Source organism: Xiphophorus couchianus, chromosome 24 (assembly GCF_001444195.1).
Source record: "Xiphophorus couchianus chromosome 24, X_couchianus-1.0, whole genome shotgun sequence".
NCBI classification, from domain to species: Eukaryota; Metazoa; Chordata; class Actinopteri; order Cyprinodontiformes; family Poeciliidae; genus Xiphophorus; species Xiphophorus couchianus.
The window spans coordinates 1,612,884-1,630,461 of record NC_040251.1 but is presented as its reverse complement, the minus strand read 5'-3'; the positions used below and the strand labels follow the sequence as shown (position 1 = coordinate 1,630,461).

The 17,578-nt window shown below is 40.9% G+C and overlaps 2 protein-coding genes across 2 annotated transcripts; one reads left to right on the top strand and one right to left on the bottom strand.

Annotated features, from left to right (window-relative positions):
• Nucleotides 1-1,604: 1,604 nt before the first annotated feature.
• LOC114140744 (retinol dehydrogenase 7-like) lies at nt 1,605-5,499 on the top strand. Its single transcript, XM_028010924.1, has 5 exons — nt 1,605-1,717; nt 3,851-4,165; nt 4,255-4,513; nt 4,598-4,761; nt 4,834-5,499. Exons 2-5 carry the CDS (start codon nt 3,853-3,855, stop codon nt 5,055-5,057), a joined length of 960 nt encoding a protein of 319 aa, XP_027866725.1. The 5' UTR covers nt 1,605-1,717; nt 3,851-3,852; the 3' UTR covers nt 5,058-5,499.
• A 540-nt stretch (nt 5,500-6,039) lies between these two features.
• atp5f1b (ATP synthase F1 subunit beta) lies at nt 6,040-10,103 on the bottom strand. Its single transcript, XM_028010923.1, has 10 exons — nt 9,925-10,103; nt 9,071-9,244; nt 8,821-8,995; nt 8,612-8,733; nt 7,639-7,823; nt 7,392-7,550; nt 7,190-7,312; nt 6,834-7,046; nt 6,553-6,754; nt 6,040-6,476 (listed from the first exon to the last, which is right to left on the bottom strand). The coding sequence occupies exons 1-10, from the start codon at nt 10,025-10,027 to the stop codon at nt 6,379-6,381; spliced, it is 1,554 nt and encodes a 517-aa protein (XP_027866724.1). The 5' UTR covers nt 10,028-10,103; the 3' UTR covers nt 6,040-6,378.
• Between the last annotated feature and the right edge of the window lie 7,475 nt (nt 10,104-17,578).

The following is a 17,578-nucleotide window of genomic DNA, read 5'->3' as shown; positions in this document are numbered from 1 at the left end:
AAACTCTAAAAGGTCAAAACAGGAAGCTGCTACTCCTCATTTCTCTGTGTTTGGTGTGGGAGCACAAACAATCTCAAAGGGTTTATGGGAATAAACACAAAACTGAATAAAAGCATTTTGCTCTTTATTTCCACCAGCTCTGCATTTCTTGACGTTAGCTTGGTTTTCATCAGTCACATTGAGACTTAAGGAAGTCCAGCATCAGTTTATTCTAGATGCAGTTTTGCACACTGAAGTCTGACAAACATAAGTTAAGACAAGCGTTCAGCAGCAGACTGTAAACAGATTGGAAGCTAAAGAATGTTATTGCTGGATGGAGACCAAAAAGTGATGGTGAGGTTCCTGCTGGAGATTTCAGCAGGTTTCATCAGTTTGCTACCTGCTGTGTGACTATTTTGATGGGATCTTCAGGCTGAATATACAGTCTGGCTCAGAGTTACTCTCATGGGGATGTGATCCATTAAAAGCTTTTTTTCTCTCTCTCTGTCTCTCTCTCAAATTTCAAGTTATTTTACACCATTTATCAAAGTATAAGTGCTTGAACTCGGCATGAATGTCTGAAATACCAAGAAAGAAACGGAGGAAGGATGGGTTGATAGATGGATTTAGGAACATTCATTGAATGCTCTCTGAAAGCAACATAGCTGAAGTTGTAGTTAACTTTAGAGAACACTGATAGTTGCCATAAGTTTACAAGTCAACGCTGAAACTAACCTTGGGAAACCTTTATGCTAGCTTCCCCCTGGACGTTTTCTGAAGGTTGCATCAAATTTGTAGTTAATCTTCAGCCATTTTTGATACAAATTTAGAAGATATTCCTTCATATTTCCCTGGTGGTCACACTGTCCTTGTTGAAGCTAACCTTTGGAGGATTCAGAAAACCTTTATGGAACTTGCCCTGGAGATTTTCTGAAGGTTGCGCCATGAAAATTGAAGTCAACCTTGAGGGAAATTTAGACATTTGCTAAAGTAACAGGGTTTTATTTTAACAATATTATAAACGTGAAGTTTGTTTGTTTATTCTTAAAATGTATTTTGTTTAGTCAAGAAGTTGTTTCTTCAGACATTGATGTTTTAAGTTCAGCTATGACGCTCTACACAGTTGGTAGTTACCATAGCAACCAGCAGCTCCTCCCTCTTTTTCTGTTGCTGTCTGTAACTGTGGTATGTATTTAAGGATCAGCTTAAATACATACCACAAAATAATACTACTTTCTGTACAAGTATTATTTTTTGACATATACTTTAGACAAATGTAATATACAGTGTTTTGTGAGTAATTTTTCTATGTTTTGCATATGTTTTTAACTATTATCATTATTAATGTTGTGTATTTTAGCTATGTTTCATTTTACAACTGTTAGCTGCTGTCACCTATACTGCTAACTTCTCATTGGGAACTATTGCTCTGTAGTTTATTGTATTTTATCTAATATATAAAAATGCTATTTCATTTGTGCTAGGGTAAAAGTGAAAACGCTGCATGCTACTGAATGAAAATATCAGGACTGAAAACTAGTAGGAGATATATGGAAATGAATAAAAACAGAATAAAAGATGACCAACGTAACTGGATATGGACAAACAATTCCTTCTCTTGTCAGCAGGGGGCGCCCATTGTCGTTTCCTATTTCGACATCATCTGATTAGGTTCCTGACTTTGTCTCATCGGGTCCACTCGAACAGGAGACAGTCCACGGACATTGCTCTGCTGCAGGTAGTTCTTTTTTGTCATTTTCATTATCTATTAGGGACATTTATAAAACGACAAGGGGATGAGAACAGAGAGGAGGCGAGATGTCAGACTATGCATTGTTTTACTTTATTTGTTCTACTGTAGATTTCTACATTTCTTTATCAGAGTAGAATGCGCTCTATCGATCCCTGAATGTCTTCTTGTCATGTTACGAAATATGGCTGCATGAATGTTTCCTCCTGTAAGTTCAGTGCGTCTCAGTTTTGCCTTCCAGGGAGGCTTTTAAACTTTCAGCAACAACTTTTTCTTCACGTTAGCGTAAATGTTGTTAAAACAAAATAGAGAAAGCAACGCCACATTTTACGTTCTGATCACTATTACTGGGCTTAACAGAAAGAAATGATATAAATGTAACTTTTTTAGTCAGTGGCTTCATTTATTAGCTCGTAAAAGGTTTCGACTATGAGGACAGAAGAATGTGTGGTGGGAAGTGAGCTCATAATCTCCAGTAGGACTTCCATGTACGGAAGCACATTCATGCCAAATGAAACAAATAAAATGAATCAGATTTTCTTGGCCATATATGATTTTGAAAGTTGTTGGAACAGTTAGTGATATATAAATAAATAAAACTGATAAGGACATAGTGTAACACAATCTGAAGGGTCTCGAAGGCTAACAATGTGGCAAATCTTACAATCGATGAATAATAAAATACATATTATCAACCTGCTGGTGATCGCAGACAGTGTGGTCATAAAAATCTGAGTGTGGACTCAAGTGGTCAGCTAAGGACAGAATTTGTGTCACACAACAACCAACCAGTGGAGCAGACTGGGAGGTGTAAATTAGACCTCCAAGGCCATTACAGAAAACGATGTGTGAGCAAGTTGCTTTTGTGATTAGCTTTTGTAGCTGAAAAAACGGCACAAAAAAGTTAGATCTATTACTATTATCTACATGCCAGGTTAGGCAAAGAGGACTTGTTAGGTACCCATCTCTTTAAATAATTCATATAAAATGTCATGGAAGAAAATCTAGGGTGATGTAATACATCTGCAATAAAAAATATTTTCTACTTCTCTACAAATGGGTGTAAGATCACAACAAACTCTGCAAAAAGGACAATTGAACAGCTCTTACCGACTGTTGAAAACCAAACAGTTACTTAAGGGCTCTTTGAGAAACCAAATTAGTTTAATTGCTGGTTCAGTTTACTACAAAAACATCAGATTTTAAGGGCAAGAGAAAAAAAAAACCCTGGATGCAATCAGTGAATGTGAATATAGAAACCCACCCAAATGAACCCATCCAATCCATTCCACCATGACCAACATTCCTACTCAATGACTGATGCATATCTGTCCGGACAGATATCTGTCTGGACAGATATGCATCCTGTGTGTCGGTGTCTTCTGGAAAGTTGGGAAATACCTGTATCTACTTGTGTCTGACTTCAGTATTGGCCCCTATATAGAGTTATTTTGTTTCAGCTTGTTTTTGTTGTAAACTTTCTTGTTGTTGAACTCATTTGCATACCAGAAAAGGAATCTGAGAATTTACCAAATGCAGTTGTTTTTAACAGGTTAAAAATAAAAGTAGCCTGGCCCTTTGATATTCTTGAACTTAATCACATTGGAGGGGTTTTATGGAACAAGACTTTGTTTAAACTCTTGCCCCAGAATCATATTTTAGACGTTTCTTCTAAAAGTCATGGGAGTCTTGAAGATTGTGTCGTTTTGCAAAATCTTTGTACTTTTCATGTTATCAGAAAAAAAATAGGGCTGTAAATGTGGACCTATATCGAGATCCAATATTCATATCCAATATTCCTTTTATAGCCAATGACTGATTTTTTAAAATAATATTATTCATATGTATATTTCCCTACACCATTCTTAAAGATAACCACAGTGCTGACATTGCTACTGTGCTTCAATTAAAAAATTCCATGATCCTGTGCTGTCTCACTGTCACACGACCAAACAAATACCACATGACATTACAAGGTGGAAATGAATATTGGTTTTAGGGGCAGATTGATTGACTTTGGTAGATACCCAGAATATTTTTGCCTGATGTTTCTTTACAGATGAGCTTGCCTCCCTCCAGTTGATGTACAGTAACGAATAAGAACATTCTTTCACATTACAGACATGTTCCTGTATCTTCTGGGCCTGGTCGTGCTCTTCTACCTGTTCCGCTGGATCAGAGAGCTCCCCAGGGTCGGTGACAAGGCCAACAAGTATGTGTACATCACGGGCTGCGACACCGGCTTTGGGAACCTTCTGGCTCGCCATCTGGACAAGATAGGCTTCCGAGTGATTGCTGGGTGTTACACTGAGAAGGGAGAGGAGGAGCTGAAGAAGGCCTGCTCCAGAAACCTGATCACAACACACCTGGATGTTGTGTCGAAGGAGAGTTTGGCCAAAGTTGCAGCCATGATTAAGGACAAAGTCGGAGTGCATGGTGAGTTGGTTGTAGATGGACAGACAGGCGTTTCATTGAGAAATTTAGCAGGTTGTTCAAGGTTGTATATGTATTTGGGTTCCTTGCAGGTCTCTGGGCTTTGGTAAACAACGCAGGTGTTGCTGTTCCCTCCGGCCCCTGCGACTGGCATACCCTTGACGATTACAAATCAATGCTGGACGTGAACCTGAACGGGGTTATCGGAGCCACACTGAGCGTCCTGCCTCTGATAAAGAAGGCCAGGGGCCGAGTGGTGAATGTCGCAAGTGTGTTTGGGAGGATCTGTGTCACCGGGGGCCCGTACCCTGTCTCAAAGTTCGGCGTTGAGGCTTTCAACGACAGCCTCCGGTGAAATATTAACCTGCCCTATAAATGTACTACTGCGCCAACACTGGCCTTTTAGTGTTGACAAAGATGACATAATTTCCTCAGGTTCACCTTGGCTCCTTTTGGTGTCAAAGTCCTCTGTATTGAGCCGGGATTCTTCAAGACCAGCGTCACAGACAGCGAACTCCACACCAGGAACGTCCAAACGCTGTGGGACAGACTGCCGCAGGACATCAAAGATGACTACGGGGCTGAATACATCCAAAAATGTAAGCGTGAAACTTTCGTTCCTGTCAATTGTCTTCTTTTATTTGCTTCAACAGACTTCTCTTTTGTTCCAGCCAAAGACGTGATAAAAGAAAAACTTACCCAAATGAGTGACGGCGATCTGATGAAGGTGGTCAGCTGCATGGAGCACGCAGTCTCCGCCACCTGGCCACGTAAACGTTACTCCCCCGGCTGGGACGGCAAATTTTTCTGGCTGCCAATGTCATACATGCCAACCTGTTTTGTTGATTACTTCTTCCTGAAGAATGCCATTCCCATTGCCAAGAAGTTACAGTAACCCTCCATCTATGCATCCACTTCATGCATTACCACACTAGCTGACAATGCATGTTTCAATATTAGCAGTCGGTTTAGTCTCAACTTGTTCACTCTAATGACAAGGTTGAGCTGCTCTCACAAGGACACTGTCAAGGCCACCTTATCTGCCTCTTGAAGTAAACTCTTTGCATTCATGATAGTCAGGTGTTAAAGGTTAAGGAAAAGCAATAAAAGCCCAACCTGCTTTCAATTTGGTTACAATATTAGGCTAGTCTGTGCACATAGAAATCAATCCGACCTTTAGATGTTAGATAATCCAGTGTTTGGCTCAAAATAAGCCCCAATCACTACCCCTCCACCACCGTGCTCAACAGTTGGTATGGATTTTTTTTTAAATGCGTTTTCCTTTATGGCAAAACATTTGTTTGGAAGTTGTGTTGAAATACAAGTTTTCAAAACTATGTTGTGCTGCAATTTCATTTTTTCCTTTCAAATAGGTAAAACAGTTGTTAGTTTATGCCCTTAAAATTACAGAAAGATCTTGCATTCAACATGCTGGCTGCGGTCTCTAGAGTCTGAGAAATTGCACGGTCTGAGTTTTCTGGCACATTCACAATTTTTAGCTTAATCATACAGAATTATGGGTGAGAGCCGTTTGGTAAGGACTTCAGATTTCTTTCCAGCTTACCAAAAACAATTGCTTTGTTAAGATCCTTGTCTTATCAAATGCTTTAGGACAACTGCAGTCAGCTTGGAAAGGTAATTTTTCACTAGTCAAATGTCCAAGATGTGCTCTAATCTGTATAGATTTTACATTCTCATGCTGAAATATTGGTAACCCTAAAAAGTTAGATTAAGCTACTCATGTGTCTTCCCAGATACCTACAGTGTCTTGCAAAATTAGACTTCAATGTTTTAAAATAACCTTAAATTTCCACTTTCTTTCCTAAACATAACTACTTTAAAGCACATTACCTTACCACATGAAGTGACAAAAAATAAAAAGTTTCCAATTTGTCTGTTTTATTTCCAAACGTAACAATCTGCAACACAACTCAAAGTTTTACAGCTCAAGTCTGCCATCTTGTGGTCACAATAGAGGACAATCATTTCATAAGATTTCTCAAGGAACAGGCCTCTATTACAGCTAAAGCTCATGAAATATGCAGTTGACAAGTCTGTTTGTGTAAAGACAGTGGTTTATTCTATCTTTCACTGGAAACATTAAATAGAACTTTCTTCAGGGCGACAAGACAGGTACATTTGTATTTTTGACATGTTTTACAAACCAAGTGCTCCTAACCATAGGACCCTCCCCTCTGCTCAGAATGTTCAGGTGTTTATGAGTGCTCCTCAGCCAGCTTCTCAGCTTTCTGGATCACTTCCTCAATGGGACCGACCATGTAGAAGGCCTGCTCAGGCAGGTTATCATACTCGCCTGGAACAACAAAAAGCATAAAGTTATGAAGTGTGCGTTTCAGCTTAAATGTAGAAGTACTTTTTACAATACTTGCCTCCAAGGATGCTCTTGAAGCCCTTGATGGTTTCTTTCAGGGGCACCAGTTTGCCCAAGTGGCCTGTGAAGACCTCAGCCACCTGGAAGGGCTGAGACAGGAAACGCTGGATCTTGCGGGCGCGGGCCACAGTCAGTTTGTCCTCCTCGGACAACTCATCCATACCCAGGATGGCGATGATGTCCTGAAGGGACTTGTAGTCCTGTAAGAAGGCTAACCAGTTAGCTTGTTGACTATCAAACAGGTCTTCATAACGACAAAAACAATGCAGCTTCCCCAACCTGAAGGATCTTCTGCACGCCACGGGCGACGTCGTAATGTTCAGCTCCGACAATGTTGGGGTCCATGATACGGGAGGTGGAGTCCAGGGGATCCACGGCAGGGTAGATGCCCAACTCGGCGATGGCACGGGACAGTACAGTCGTGGCGTCCAAGTGAGCGAAGGTGGTGGCGGGAGCAGGGTCAGTCAAGTCATCAGCGGGCACATAGATGGCCTGCAGAGAAAACAAAGTTTCGCTTTAGGTTTCTTTGATCACATTATTTTCCCACCAGAAAGGTAGATGTTGCTTAATTCTGTGCAGCAAAAATAACTCATTTTATTAAGTAGATTTGAGATTGTGTTTTGCTAAATGTTTACCTGCACAGATGTGATCGAACCCTTCTTGGTGGTGGTGATTCTCTCCTGCATGGTACCCATGTCAGTGGCCAGAGTGGGCTGATAACCCACAGCAGAGGGGATACGACCCAGCAGGGCAGACACCTGAGAGGGCGGTAGGTGTTTCTTTTAGCAAAAACCTTCCCCTTGGTGAAGATTCCTTAGCCGCGTTACTGGTACAAACCTCAGAACCGGCCTGTGTGAAGCGGAAAATGTTGTCGATGAAGAGGAGCACGTCCTGACCCTCCTGGTCACGGAAGTACTCGGCCACGGTCAGTCCAGTCAACGCCACTCTGGCGCGGGCGCCTGGGGGCTCGTTCATCTGTCCGTACACCAGCGCCACCTACAGGGGGAGAAACAGACTTTAACCAGCCCGTCCCATTACTGCATGGTGGATGCGTTACTTCTTTGAGGAGGAGTTCGAGCCCCACCTTAGAGGTAGTGTCCTTCAGGTTGATGACACCAGACTCGATCATCTCATGATACAAGTCGTTTCCCTCACGGGTCCGCTCGCCCACGCCAGCGAACACGGAGTAACCACCATGGGCTTTGGCCACGTTGTTGATCAGCTCCATGATCAACACAGTCTTTCCTACTCCGGCGCCACCAAACAGCCCTGAAACCACAAGCAATGTCACTGCGTTGCTACAGAGGATTTTTCCACTGAAATTCCATGACTTCCATTTAGGAAGAGCGAAAGCATTTTCAATTGATTCAAAAGTGGCTGTTGGAATATGAAAGTGAACATTTAAAAGTGAAAAACCTATTCTAAATGTAGCAAAGGTTAATGGAAATTATACCGTTTCCATTTGATTTATTGTTTAGTCTTTGTTTATTAAAAGCATCCTCCAGTTCCAATGTTAACATATTGCTTGAAAATGGTCTCAAAATGACATTATCGTTTATTGGGACAATTTAAAAATTGTGGCAGGCCCCAAAACACAACAGTAGTATTGGTCACCTTCCAAAAATAATGGCCCATTTTAAGAAAAGGTTTTTTGGGGTTTTTTTGTGCAGGGGTGTCCACAGTCGGTCCTGGATGGCCGGCATCCTGCATGTTTTAGTTCTCTCCCTGGTTTAACGCACCTGGATCAAATGACGGCTTATTATAGACCTAAGAAGAACATTGACATGCTGAGAAGGTTGTTACTACCACCAGGGAGAGAACTAAAACATGCAGGATGCTGACCCTCGAGGACCGACTTTGGACACCCCTGGTCTAAAACGTCTTTATGAAAGAAAGGTGAACTAGCTCCACTGACCCCGAAAATTGCATTTGCTGTCATTTATAGATTTTTAAGAAAAACTGGAATCAAGACCTCAAAATGAAAAATATGTTAAGTTTTTTTAAATTACCCTCCCCCCCTTCAAAAACCGAACTACTCCTTTAATGCTAATACATACCAATTTTCCCTCCCTTGGCATAAGGGGCCAGCAGGTCCACCACCTTAATGCCAGTCACCAGAATCTCCTGCTCCACGCTCATGTCGGTGAATTCAGGAGCCTCAGCATGGATAGGTGCCGTCCTAAGGGAGAAAGAGTTAAACAGTTTCTTTTAATCCTTAGGTATGAATGGAATATCTCAAGATTATAGATATTTTACTTTGACGCACTGTTTGGTGCTGATTGGACCCCTTTCGTCGATGGGCTCGCCGATCACATTCATAATCCTCCCCAGGGTCTCGGGGCCCACTGGGATTCTGATGGGGGCACCGGTGTCCAGAACCTTGTGTCCACGAACCAGACCCTCGGTACCATCCATAGCGATGGTACGCACTGTGTTCTCACCTGTGAACAGCAAGTAGGTTCAGCAAGCTTCTACAAACATGAAATAGTTTTGTTAGTTGAAGATTTAAGGCTCACCAAGATGCTGAGCAACCTCCAGGACTAGCCTAGAGTCGCGGCCGGTGACCTCCAGGGCGTTGAGGATGGGAGGGAGGCCCTCGTCGAACTGGACGTCGACGACGGCGCCGATGACGGCCACAATGCGGCCTGTGGCGACGCTGGCGGCGGCGGCAGGAGCGACATAGTCCCTGCCTGCGGATGGATACATAATTGAGCCCTACGTGAATAACACTCCTATTCACACGTAACCCTAACCTCTTTACAATATTTACTCGGAGAATTCTTTATCAACATTTTCTGCAGGTTTAAAACAAACTGAACATTTGTTTTAAACACCTTGCATGTGGAGAAAACATGAAAATACTACACCGCCCCATCGGAAGGTGTGTTTTGAATGACAAATGAATGACGTGCACTCTAGTTTACACTTTCTGCAGCTCCTAAACTTATCGGGACATATTCTAAAAAGTGTAGATTTCAGATTTGTCCTCTTTAATCGTTTATGTCAAACTAACAGCGTCTTTCTTTGCAGAGGACCGCGTAACCTTGCTAATCTGCTAACCTAGCAGCGCCTCATGTCATTTCACAAAGGTCATTTCTAATAACATTACAAACTAGACAGTCCACTTGTTTTCCAATGCAACCCATTATTCAATATAAACATGTAAGTCATTATATATGCATGTTATGTTTCCGAGTAGGTTAAACTAAAGTAAAATCTGGCATTTTACAACAGAGGCCTACTACGTCACCGGCAGGCTAGTCAGCGTGTTGCTAGCCCCAGCTAACGTTAGCGCTGCCCTCTCAGACTATCAACAACATTTTAACGCAAGGTTTCCTCTCGGAAACAGCCCGGCCTGTAGGGAACTCACGCGAAAGAACAGCCGGGGATCCAACGAGGGCTTTCAGGGGCTGGACCCCAGGCTTGAGAGCCTGCAAAGCCCCGGTGCAGCAGCGTCCCACAGCTCCTAACATGGTTAAAATGGCTGAAGGTGGAAGGAGACGGAGCGACTCTGGGCTTTATAAATCCCTGAGCGCTCCGGCGGACTGCGCTTGCGCGAAAGCTCGAAGCCGTTAAACTGGGCATGCGCAGACGCAAAACGCAACCAGCTGACTTTTTTCTGCCCTCCACAGAGCTGGAATGTGTGGCAGTGAATGGGACAGCCAAAACAAAAGGTTAAACATATTTAACATGTTCTTTTAAATGTGCCGTTCATCTAATTTTGACTACCAACAGGGAACAACAGGCCCGGTTTTGCTGTGGAGGGGAGTGTTCTCCTACTTCTCAAGAGTAAAGCTGCACTAAATTTCTTTCTAGAGATGTATCCCAGCACAGAATATACTTTAGCCCCAGCTATACTTGGCTTAAACATACTGTCCTGCACATCTTAACACTTATGTTGTCTTATCATGTATTTAATAGAGCTGTATGTGATTAGACCAGGAATCCTCAAATCCAGGGGTGTCCTGCAGGTTTTAGAGGTATCTCTTCTTCAGCACACCTGAGTCAAATAATCGGGTCATTAGCTGGACTCTGGAAAGCTTGACTGCATTGTGGAGAGGTGTATGAACCAGGAACATAACTAAAAGTTACCATTTTAACAAGCATGTACAGTAAAATAATTTCCCTGCTGGTATGAATAAAGTAATTCTATTCTATTCTATGCAGACCAAACGTTTGGACACACCTTCTAATTCAATGGGTTTTCTTTATTTTCATCACTATTTATAAGGCAAGAAATCCCACTTATTAACCTGACAGGGCAGGTTGACCTATGAAGTGAAAACCATTTCAGGTGACGACCTCTTGAAGCTCATCAAGAAAATGCAGAGTGTGTGCAAAGCATTAATCACAGCAAAAGGTTGTTACTTTGAAGAAACTAGAATATAAGGGATATTTTCAGTTGTTTTACACTTTTTTGTTTAGTGCATATTTCCACATGTGTTATTCATAGTTTTGATGCCTTCAGTGTGAATCTACAATGTCAATAGTCATGAAAATAAAGGAAACTCATTGAATGAAAAGGTGTGTCCAAACTTTTGGTCTGTACTGTATATATGTTTATCGTTGTTGTTCAGTTCTGAAGCCTTGTTGCTTCCTACAAATTTTCTTTAAGTATTTGCCTTGTCTGTAATTCCATTGTTCCCATCAACTTTTTTTCTGACAGTAAACAGGACATGGGTGCCGAGATCAGGATTCGAACCTGGGTCAACCGTGACGAGGACTATAGCAAACCACCAACTTTCACCAGCTTACCTATCCTTCCCCTTACCATAATGTTGTCGCTACCATGTTTCACATGGGGCATGGTGTGTGCCAAGTAGCTTTTGTTTTCCTGTCGTCTGACCATTATACCAAACGTGTAAGATGGTGATCTTACACGTTTGCTGTTTACCAGTACATAATAGTCGCTTAACATCCCACAAAGTTAAAAGCTTGACTCTATTTTCATTTGTAGTTCTAGTGTGTTATTGTTATGTACATAATGTCTGACTGAAAGGAGAAATTGACTTAATTTTAATGACCTTATTGTTGTTGTTAACATCATTTGTGTGTCTTATATTCTGGAACAATGTAGCTTCTAGGTGAGTCTAGAATTTCTGCTCAGTAACACTAGAGGGAGCCAGTGGTACACTGTAAAAAACGAGGCTCCCTGAACACAGCATAACAACAACCCCCGTCAGCCTGTATGTTTACCTTTGTGTCATATGCACGTCTCATCATTGTCAAGTGGATGACGTGGTAGAAATCTGAAAGGTGTGGCGTGCTGACATTCCTTCTAAAAATCCAGTGCAAACCACTGACGTCAGAAGACATCTATTTCATGGAGGTTTATTAGAGACGTGGCTGTTGTTGTTATGGGTCTTCTGGGCGACTGCCCAGTGCGGCATTAGATAAAAGGATGGACATGCACAAGATAAAAAAAAAAAAAAAAGTTTTCGATGCATTTTGTGCAGTCAATGCGCCATACAGATGTGCTTGAAAGATCATTGAATTTACACTAGAGGGCGCTGCTTTACCAAAGGATACCATACCTTGACAGGTTGTTTTTTTGTTCTGTCAAAACAGCATGGAGTTCCTCTGTAGAGAGTTTGAAATTGCAGATTTCTTCCAGACTGCGCACAGATTTTTGAAGAAGCTATAATTAATTAGCTTGTACGTAAACTGTTGTGATCTTCTTCAAAGTCAGTTTCCCGCTAGTTTGAGCAGTAATTGTGTTACATCTCAGAAACTCAGGGGGGTTTCCTTTAGCTGAGTAGTGTGTTTCTGATATTATTGCCATTTTATTTCGCCACTCTTTTGGCATCGCTTCCCAACACAGCAGATGACTATCAGACCATCTGCACGCTTAGACACAGCCCCAGCGCCCGTCTGACTTCGCCTGCAAAAAACCCCCCCAAAAAACACAACTGCTCATGCCGCATTTGAATGAGGCTTGCCTCAAAGTGAAGGCCTGATGACTGATGACTGAGATTACTGCGTTGCCAGGTTTTTTTGTGTGTTTTGCATCTCTTGATTATTGCAGACACACGCCGGGGTCGTCAGCAGCTGCCAACACCCACGTAAATTCCTAAATATTGGGAGGAAAAAAGAAAAAAGAAAAAGTTGCCTAGCAAAATAATGACGCTAAGGTCAACGGGTTGGATTCCTGCCTGGAAAGAAAGAGTGTTGGGTTTCTGTGACTGCAGCTGCATTGGTTTGGATGTAAGCTGCAGGAACCTTGGTGATACAGGACTGGACATGTTTCCTTGAAACCTGGTTACTGATCTGCTATATCATTCATTAGTACTCTCTCATATGCAGCCATAGATTTGATTTCATAAAGATGACCTTTAGCAACCTCAGTGTGCTGTTTTTCTCTTGTGAAGCAGGTTTGTTACAATACCGTCAACAGACGAATTCCTGTTTTTTTGTTTTTTTGTGCTTCTCGGCTATTATTTTATTCAAAACCTCATTAGGTGTAGGACAATGGAAGGATGCTGAAGGGATTTTTTGCAATTAATATTTCGGTTCTGTTCTTTCTGGTGTGTTCCTCACTGCCTGGAGCGTGCCTCAAGGCTGCATAGCAATGCTACATGGGCCAAATGCTAAAATCCATAACAATTCTGATGGAAGGTTCTCTGAATATGATCACAAACGTACATGCTGGCTGACTAGCAGTGGCTTATATTGTAACTCATTTTTGCGACGGCGTATCAGGGAAATTGTAGATAAGAAAAAGAGGAGAGGAGTACATTTCTGTCAGAAAGAAGCTCAGACATTTTTAGGTTAATCTCAGAAATGTTCAAGAAAAAAAAAAAAAACCTGACACTTCTGAGCTTGAGATGTTGAAAATTTGCTAGAAACCCCCCCCCAAACTCTTAAGTTTTGAGAATGATCTCAGAAATTTTCTAGAAAAAAAACTGTGGAGATTTCAGAATTTCAAAAGTTGCAAAGTTTTATCTTTTAGAAGGTTTCTGACTTTCAAAAGTGATTATTATTATTTTATTTACTTTTGAAATGGAAATTTCCACATCTTTTTTTTAGTTAATTTCTGAGATTAACCTCAAAATTTCAGAGTCTGTCTGCAGAAATTTCCTTTCGTTCCGTCTCAGACAGCATCAGTTGCTGAAGATTAATTGGATGAAAAACTGCCTTGCCGCCAAATCCCAACTCTGTTATATTACGATGTAGTTATGGAGATTACTGGGCTGCAGTGAATGTATTGTTCTAGTAATCTACTGCCTTGTTTTTTTACCACATACTAAAATATTTGAGTCAACCCTAAATTCTTTCATTCAAGACTCACAATCATATCACATCTTTTTTTTTTACTAGCTTTATCTCTATTGAGACCTAACCTCATCTACTCTTTCAAATTGGTGCTTAATTGCCTTTTTTTTTTACTTTGCAGCTGAAGTAAACAAATCGAGATCATTAGCCGGTGCCTTCATATGTTTTTTGACAGCAGGAATTCGTGTTGCTGTTGGGTGTTTTCTCTGCATCCCTTTGCATCAGGTGAACAAACTAAGGTCTGTACATGTTACCATAATTGAGGTCTTTCTGCCCTATAGAGAGCGAAGCTTCTCGTTAAAACAGTAATTTAGGGTTTTAAGCTGTCAATCTTTTGCAGCGTTTATGTTCCGAGGGAGAATAAAAATAACCACAACCCAAAGGAATGCGTGTCATTAAGAGATCTAAAGAACAGAGGCTTTTTCTGCTCCTCTGGGACTTTTCAAACTAGTTTTACATGTTAAAAACATGTTCATGTTACACGTTGCGCGTGATGTTAACGCTTTTAAAAATGTTTGAGAGTGTAGATGCGGTGGTATAATTTTGCGTTAACAGTTCACGGGTGTAAAACAGCACATTTTTTTATAACAAAAGTACATTTTTTTCTCAAAAATGCAGACCAAACAGCAATATTTTGTTACGGCATTTGTTAGAACAGCTATCAATTGTTTTCAATTTCCAAGAAGTCGAGACATTTACATTTACAACTAAGCGAGACATAAAAGCATTCATTTTTCACTTCCGGTTTTTAAAGAAACAGTAAATATTTGCATCCATTCTTTTCCTCCGACTGTTTAAAAAAAACGGCCGTTATTAGGACACATTTGTTTTCTCAATGTTCGAGGAAACTGGAGGCATTTGCATCTTTTTTTAAGCTTTCAGTTTTCAAGGAAGGCCAATGTAAACACTTTGTATCAATGACCATGACGTTTCAAATGAGATAAATATGTTCCAAAATGAAGAATATAAACGCTTTTCCAATTATTCTCCGAGTTCTTTTTATGTTGAGCTGAAAACTTGCAAAAGCTAGCGACAAATTAGCAACGCTAACATTAGCGCTCAACACGGAATTATGCTTGTTTTGTGTATTTTAAGTACTGTATTTTTGAAGGCAGAGATTTGATACTCAGCCTTACAACTTGTTAAAGCTAGCAACAAATTAGCAACGCTAACATTAGCGCTCAAAGGGAAGATTAAACAAAAAACTCAATTATGCTTGTTTTGTGTATTTTGAGTTGTATTTTTCTAAGGCAGAGATTTGATGCTCTGCCCTAAAACTTGCTAAAGCTAGCAACAAATTAGTAGCGCTGACATTAGCACTCAAAAGGAAGATTAAACAAAAAAATCTACATTATGTTTTTCTTGTGTGTCAATTGAGTTATATTTTATAAGGCAGAATATCAATACTGTCATTAACTTAATGTATTAGGATATGTTATTTAAGCTGGCATATTTGAAAAGCATTCAATGACAGTGAAGAGCCATAGATACGGCCGCCTTCTCCTCGGTGCCATAACTACAGGCTTAAAGCATATGCATTAAGTTGTAAAAACAGTAGTTAGGCCAAGGGACAAAGATACCCAGAGGGCTTATGGAATATCAAAGAGATAAGTGGTTGCTTCCTCGGTTTTATAGAAGAAAGGCTTGCTCTTGTTTTCTTTATGGCCCACACCTGTTTAGAAAAAGCAAAGACAGAGCAGGGAAAGGGGCAGAAGTCTGCTCTTTACCACAGTTATGACTCTGTGTTTACATCCTCACACTCTCAGAACCAACACATTCACTTATTTGCATACTCTGAAAGTCACATAATTGTAGGGTGTGTCGGAGGTATGACGGATTGGTTATAAATCCGCTTGACAACGTAGCACAGCTTAAACGTGTGGGCACGCAAAACACGCCACCCAAAAGCGAAGAAGCCTCTGATCTCTCCCCACGATGTAGCTCCAAACCAAGAATCCTAAACGGTGGACAGAAAGGGAGCAGAGCGAGATTTAAGGTGCTATCGTTTAAGGAGAGCATTCTTGAGTGACAGCTGACCTTTTCTTTCTTTCTGAAAAGCGGGGCAATAAAAATGCTCCCTTCCACCCTGGTTGCCGGGTTATATGGCTTCAGATGCAGACTGCAGGCTGCGAACAGCAACAAGAATTTTCCAAATAAGGGCCAAATATAAAGTTTGATCTGTCATGCTGAAACAGTCTCATATGGTATTAATGAAAACTGGAGAACTTTAATGAGTTTTGTTGCTCATTCGAGGGGGAGCTTGAACAAAAAAGTAACAATTTTGATGCTATTCCAGAAGTGCTGATAATCTATATTTGCTTAATTTGACACATATTTATAAAACAGAAATGAACCCTTTGTGAAGTTTCACTTTAACGTTTAATCTGCAAACTTCAGTGGATTTTATGTTGTAGTCAAGTAACAGGAGTCTAAATATTTCTTACAAATAAAAATGTGAAAAGTGTGGTGTGCACTGAAGTTCAACCCCGTCTACTCTGATAGCCCTAAATAAAATAAAAGGAACTATTTGCCTTCATGAGAAGAATTCGCTCATTGTATAAACAGCCCGTCTGTTAAGGCTGCAGTATACAACTTTCTCAAAAAACATATCAAATTCAAATGGAAAAATACTTTATTAATCCCAAAGGGAAATTAAATAACGTCAAATCATGACAGCACAATACGAGACAGATAATGTGTTAAGAGGTCGAGCTCTTCGTCTAAGGAAATGCGCCGCTCCTGCTCAAAAACAACCAATCAGAGCCATGCTGTCAATCACCCTCGTAAGGGCGCTGCTAAAAGTGCGAAACAACTTCGTCTCTGTCTGTGGCCATGCTGATTAGCATTAACATTCGTGGCTATGTTGTGGTGAACCAGCAGAGGTGTAGTTGAAACGGATGAATAGATGTTTTCAAAGGAGAACAGCGGTCGGCCGCCTCTGCAGTGTTCAGCCTCCAGGCGAAGCTTTTCTCCCCGTTCTCCAGATTGCCGAACGGGGCGAAGCTTTTAAAACTCAATCGCAGAAAACAAATATCAACATAGCTTAAAGCGGCTGCGTCAGATCCGTTTACAGTAACGCCGGTGGTACGGCATTTCCTGCCTGCTCCGCACCAGTCAGTGAACGTTGACCTCTAATGCTTCCTTCAGGGGCTTTCGAGGTGATCCAAATCAAACCTTAATGTGAGCGAATGGATAATGTTGCATTCACAAACATCATTTCTACACTGTGATTACAAATGGATGATTGATAATGCGTCTGTACATACGCAAATTCAGAATATTTCAGTCAAGTTTGGGCATGCGTAGAAGATGAAAAATATTCAGCTTAATTTAAATGTCAAAAATGAATTAGTTTTTTCAGATTTGTAAAAGTCTTTTTTATTATTTTGGGGGGGTGAAAGAATTAAGAAATTATTAAGTTTCAAAATTAACTTTCTGGATACAGAGCTTTCCATAAAATTTTATTTAGCACGGTTATTAAAGTCACTACATCTTAGTGGAAATATTATTTTGTATCCTCTGCATCACATGTACGTTAACAAACACCCCTCACATCATAATGCTGCATAAATGACCAGAAATAAAGCAAGAAACTGTAGGGATTGAAAGCATGTTGGCATGGTGACAGTGACACAGTGTGATTGGCTATTTGTCCTCTGACCTCATCAGGATGTCTCATATCATCGCAGATGTCTGAGCTGCATCTTATTTTTCCTGTAGGGCTGAAAGCAACACTAATTTCAGAAATCAAT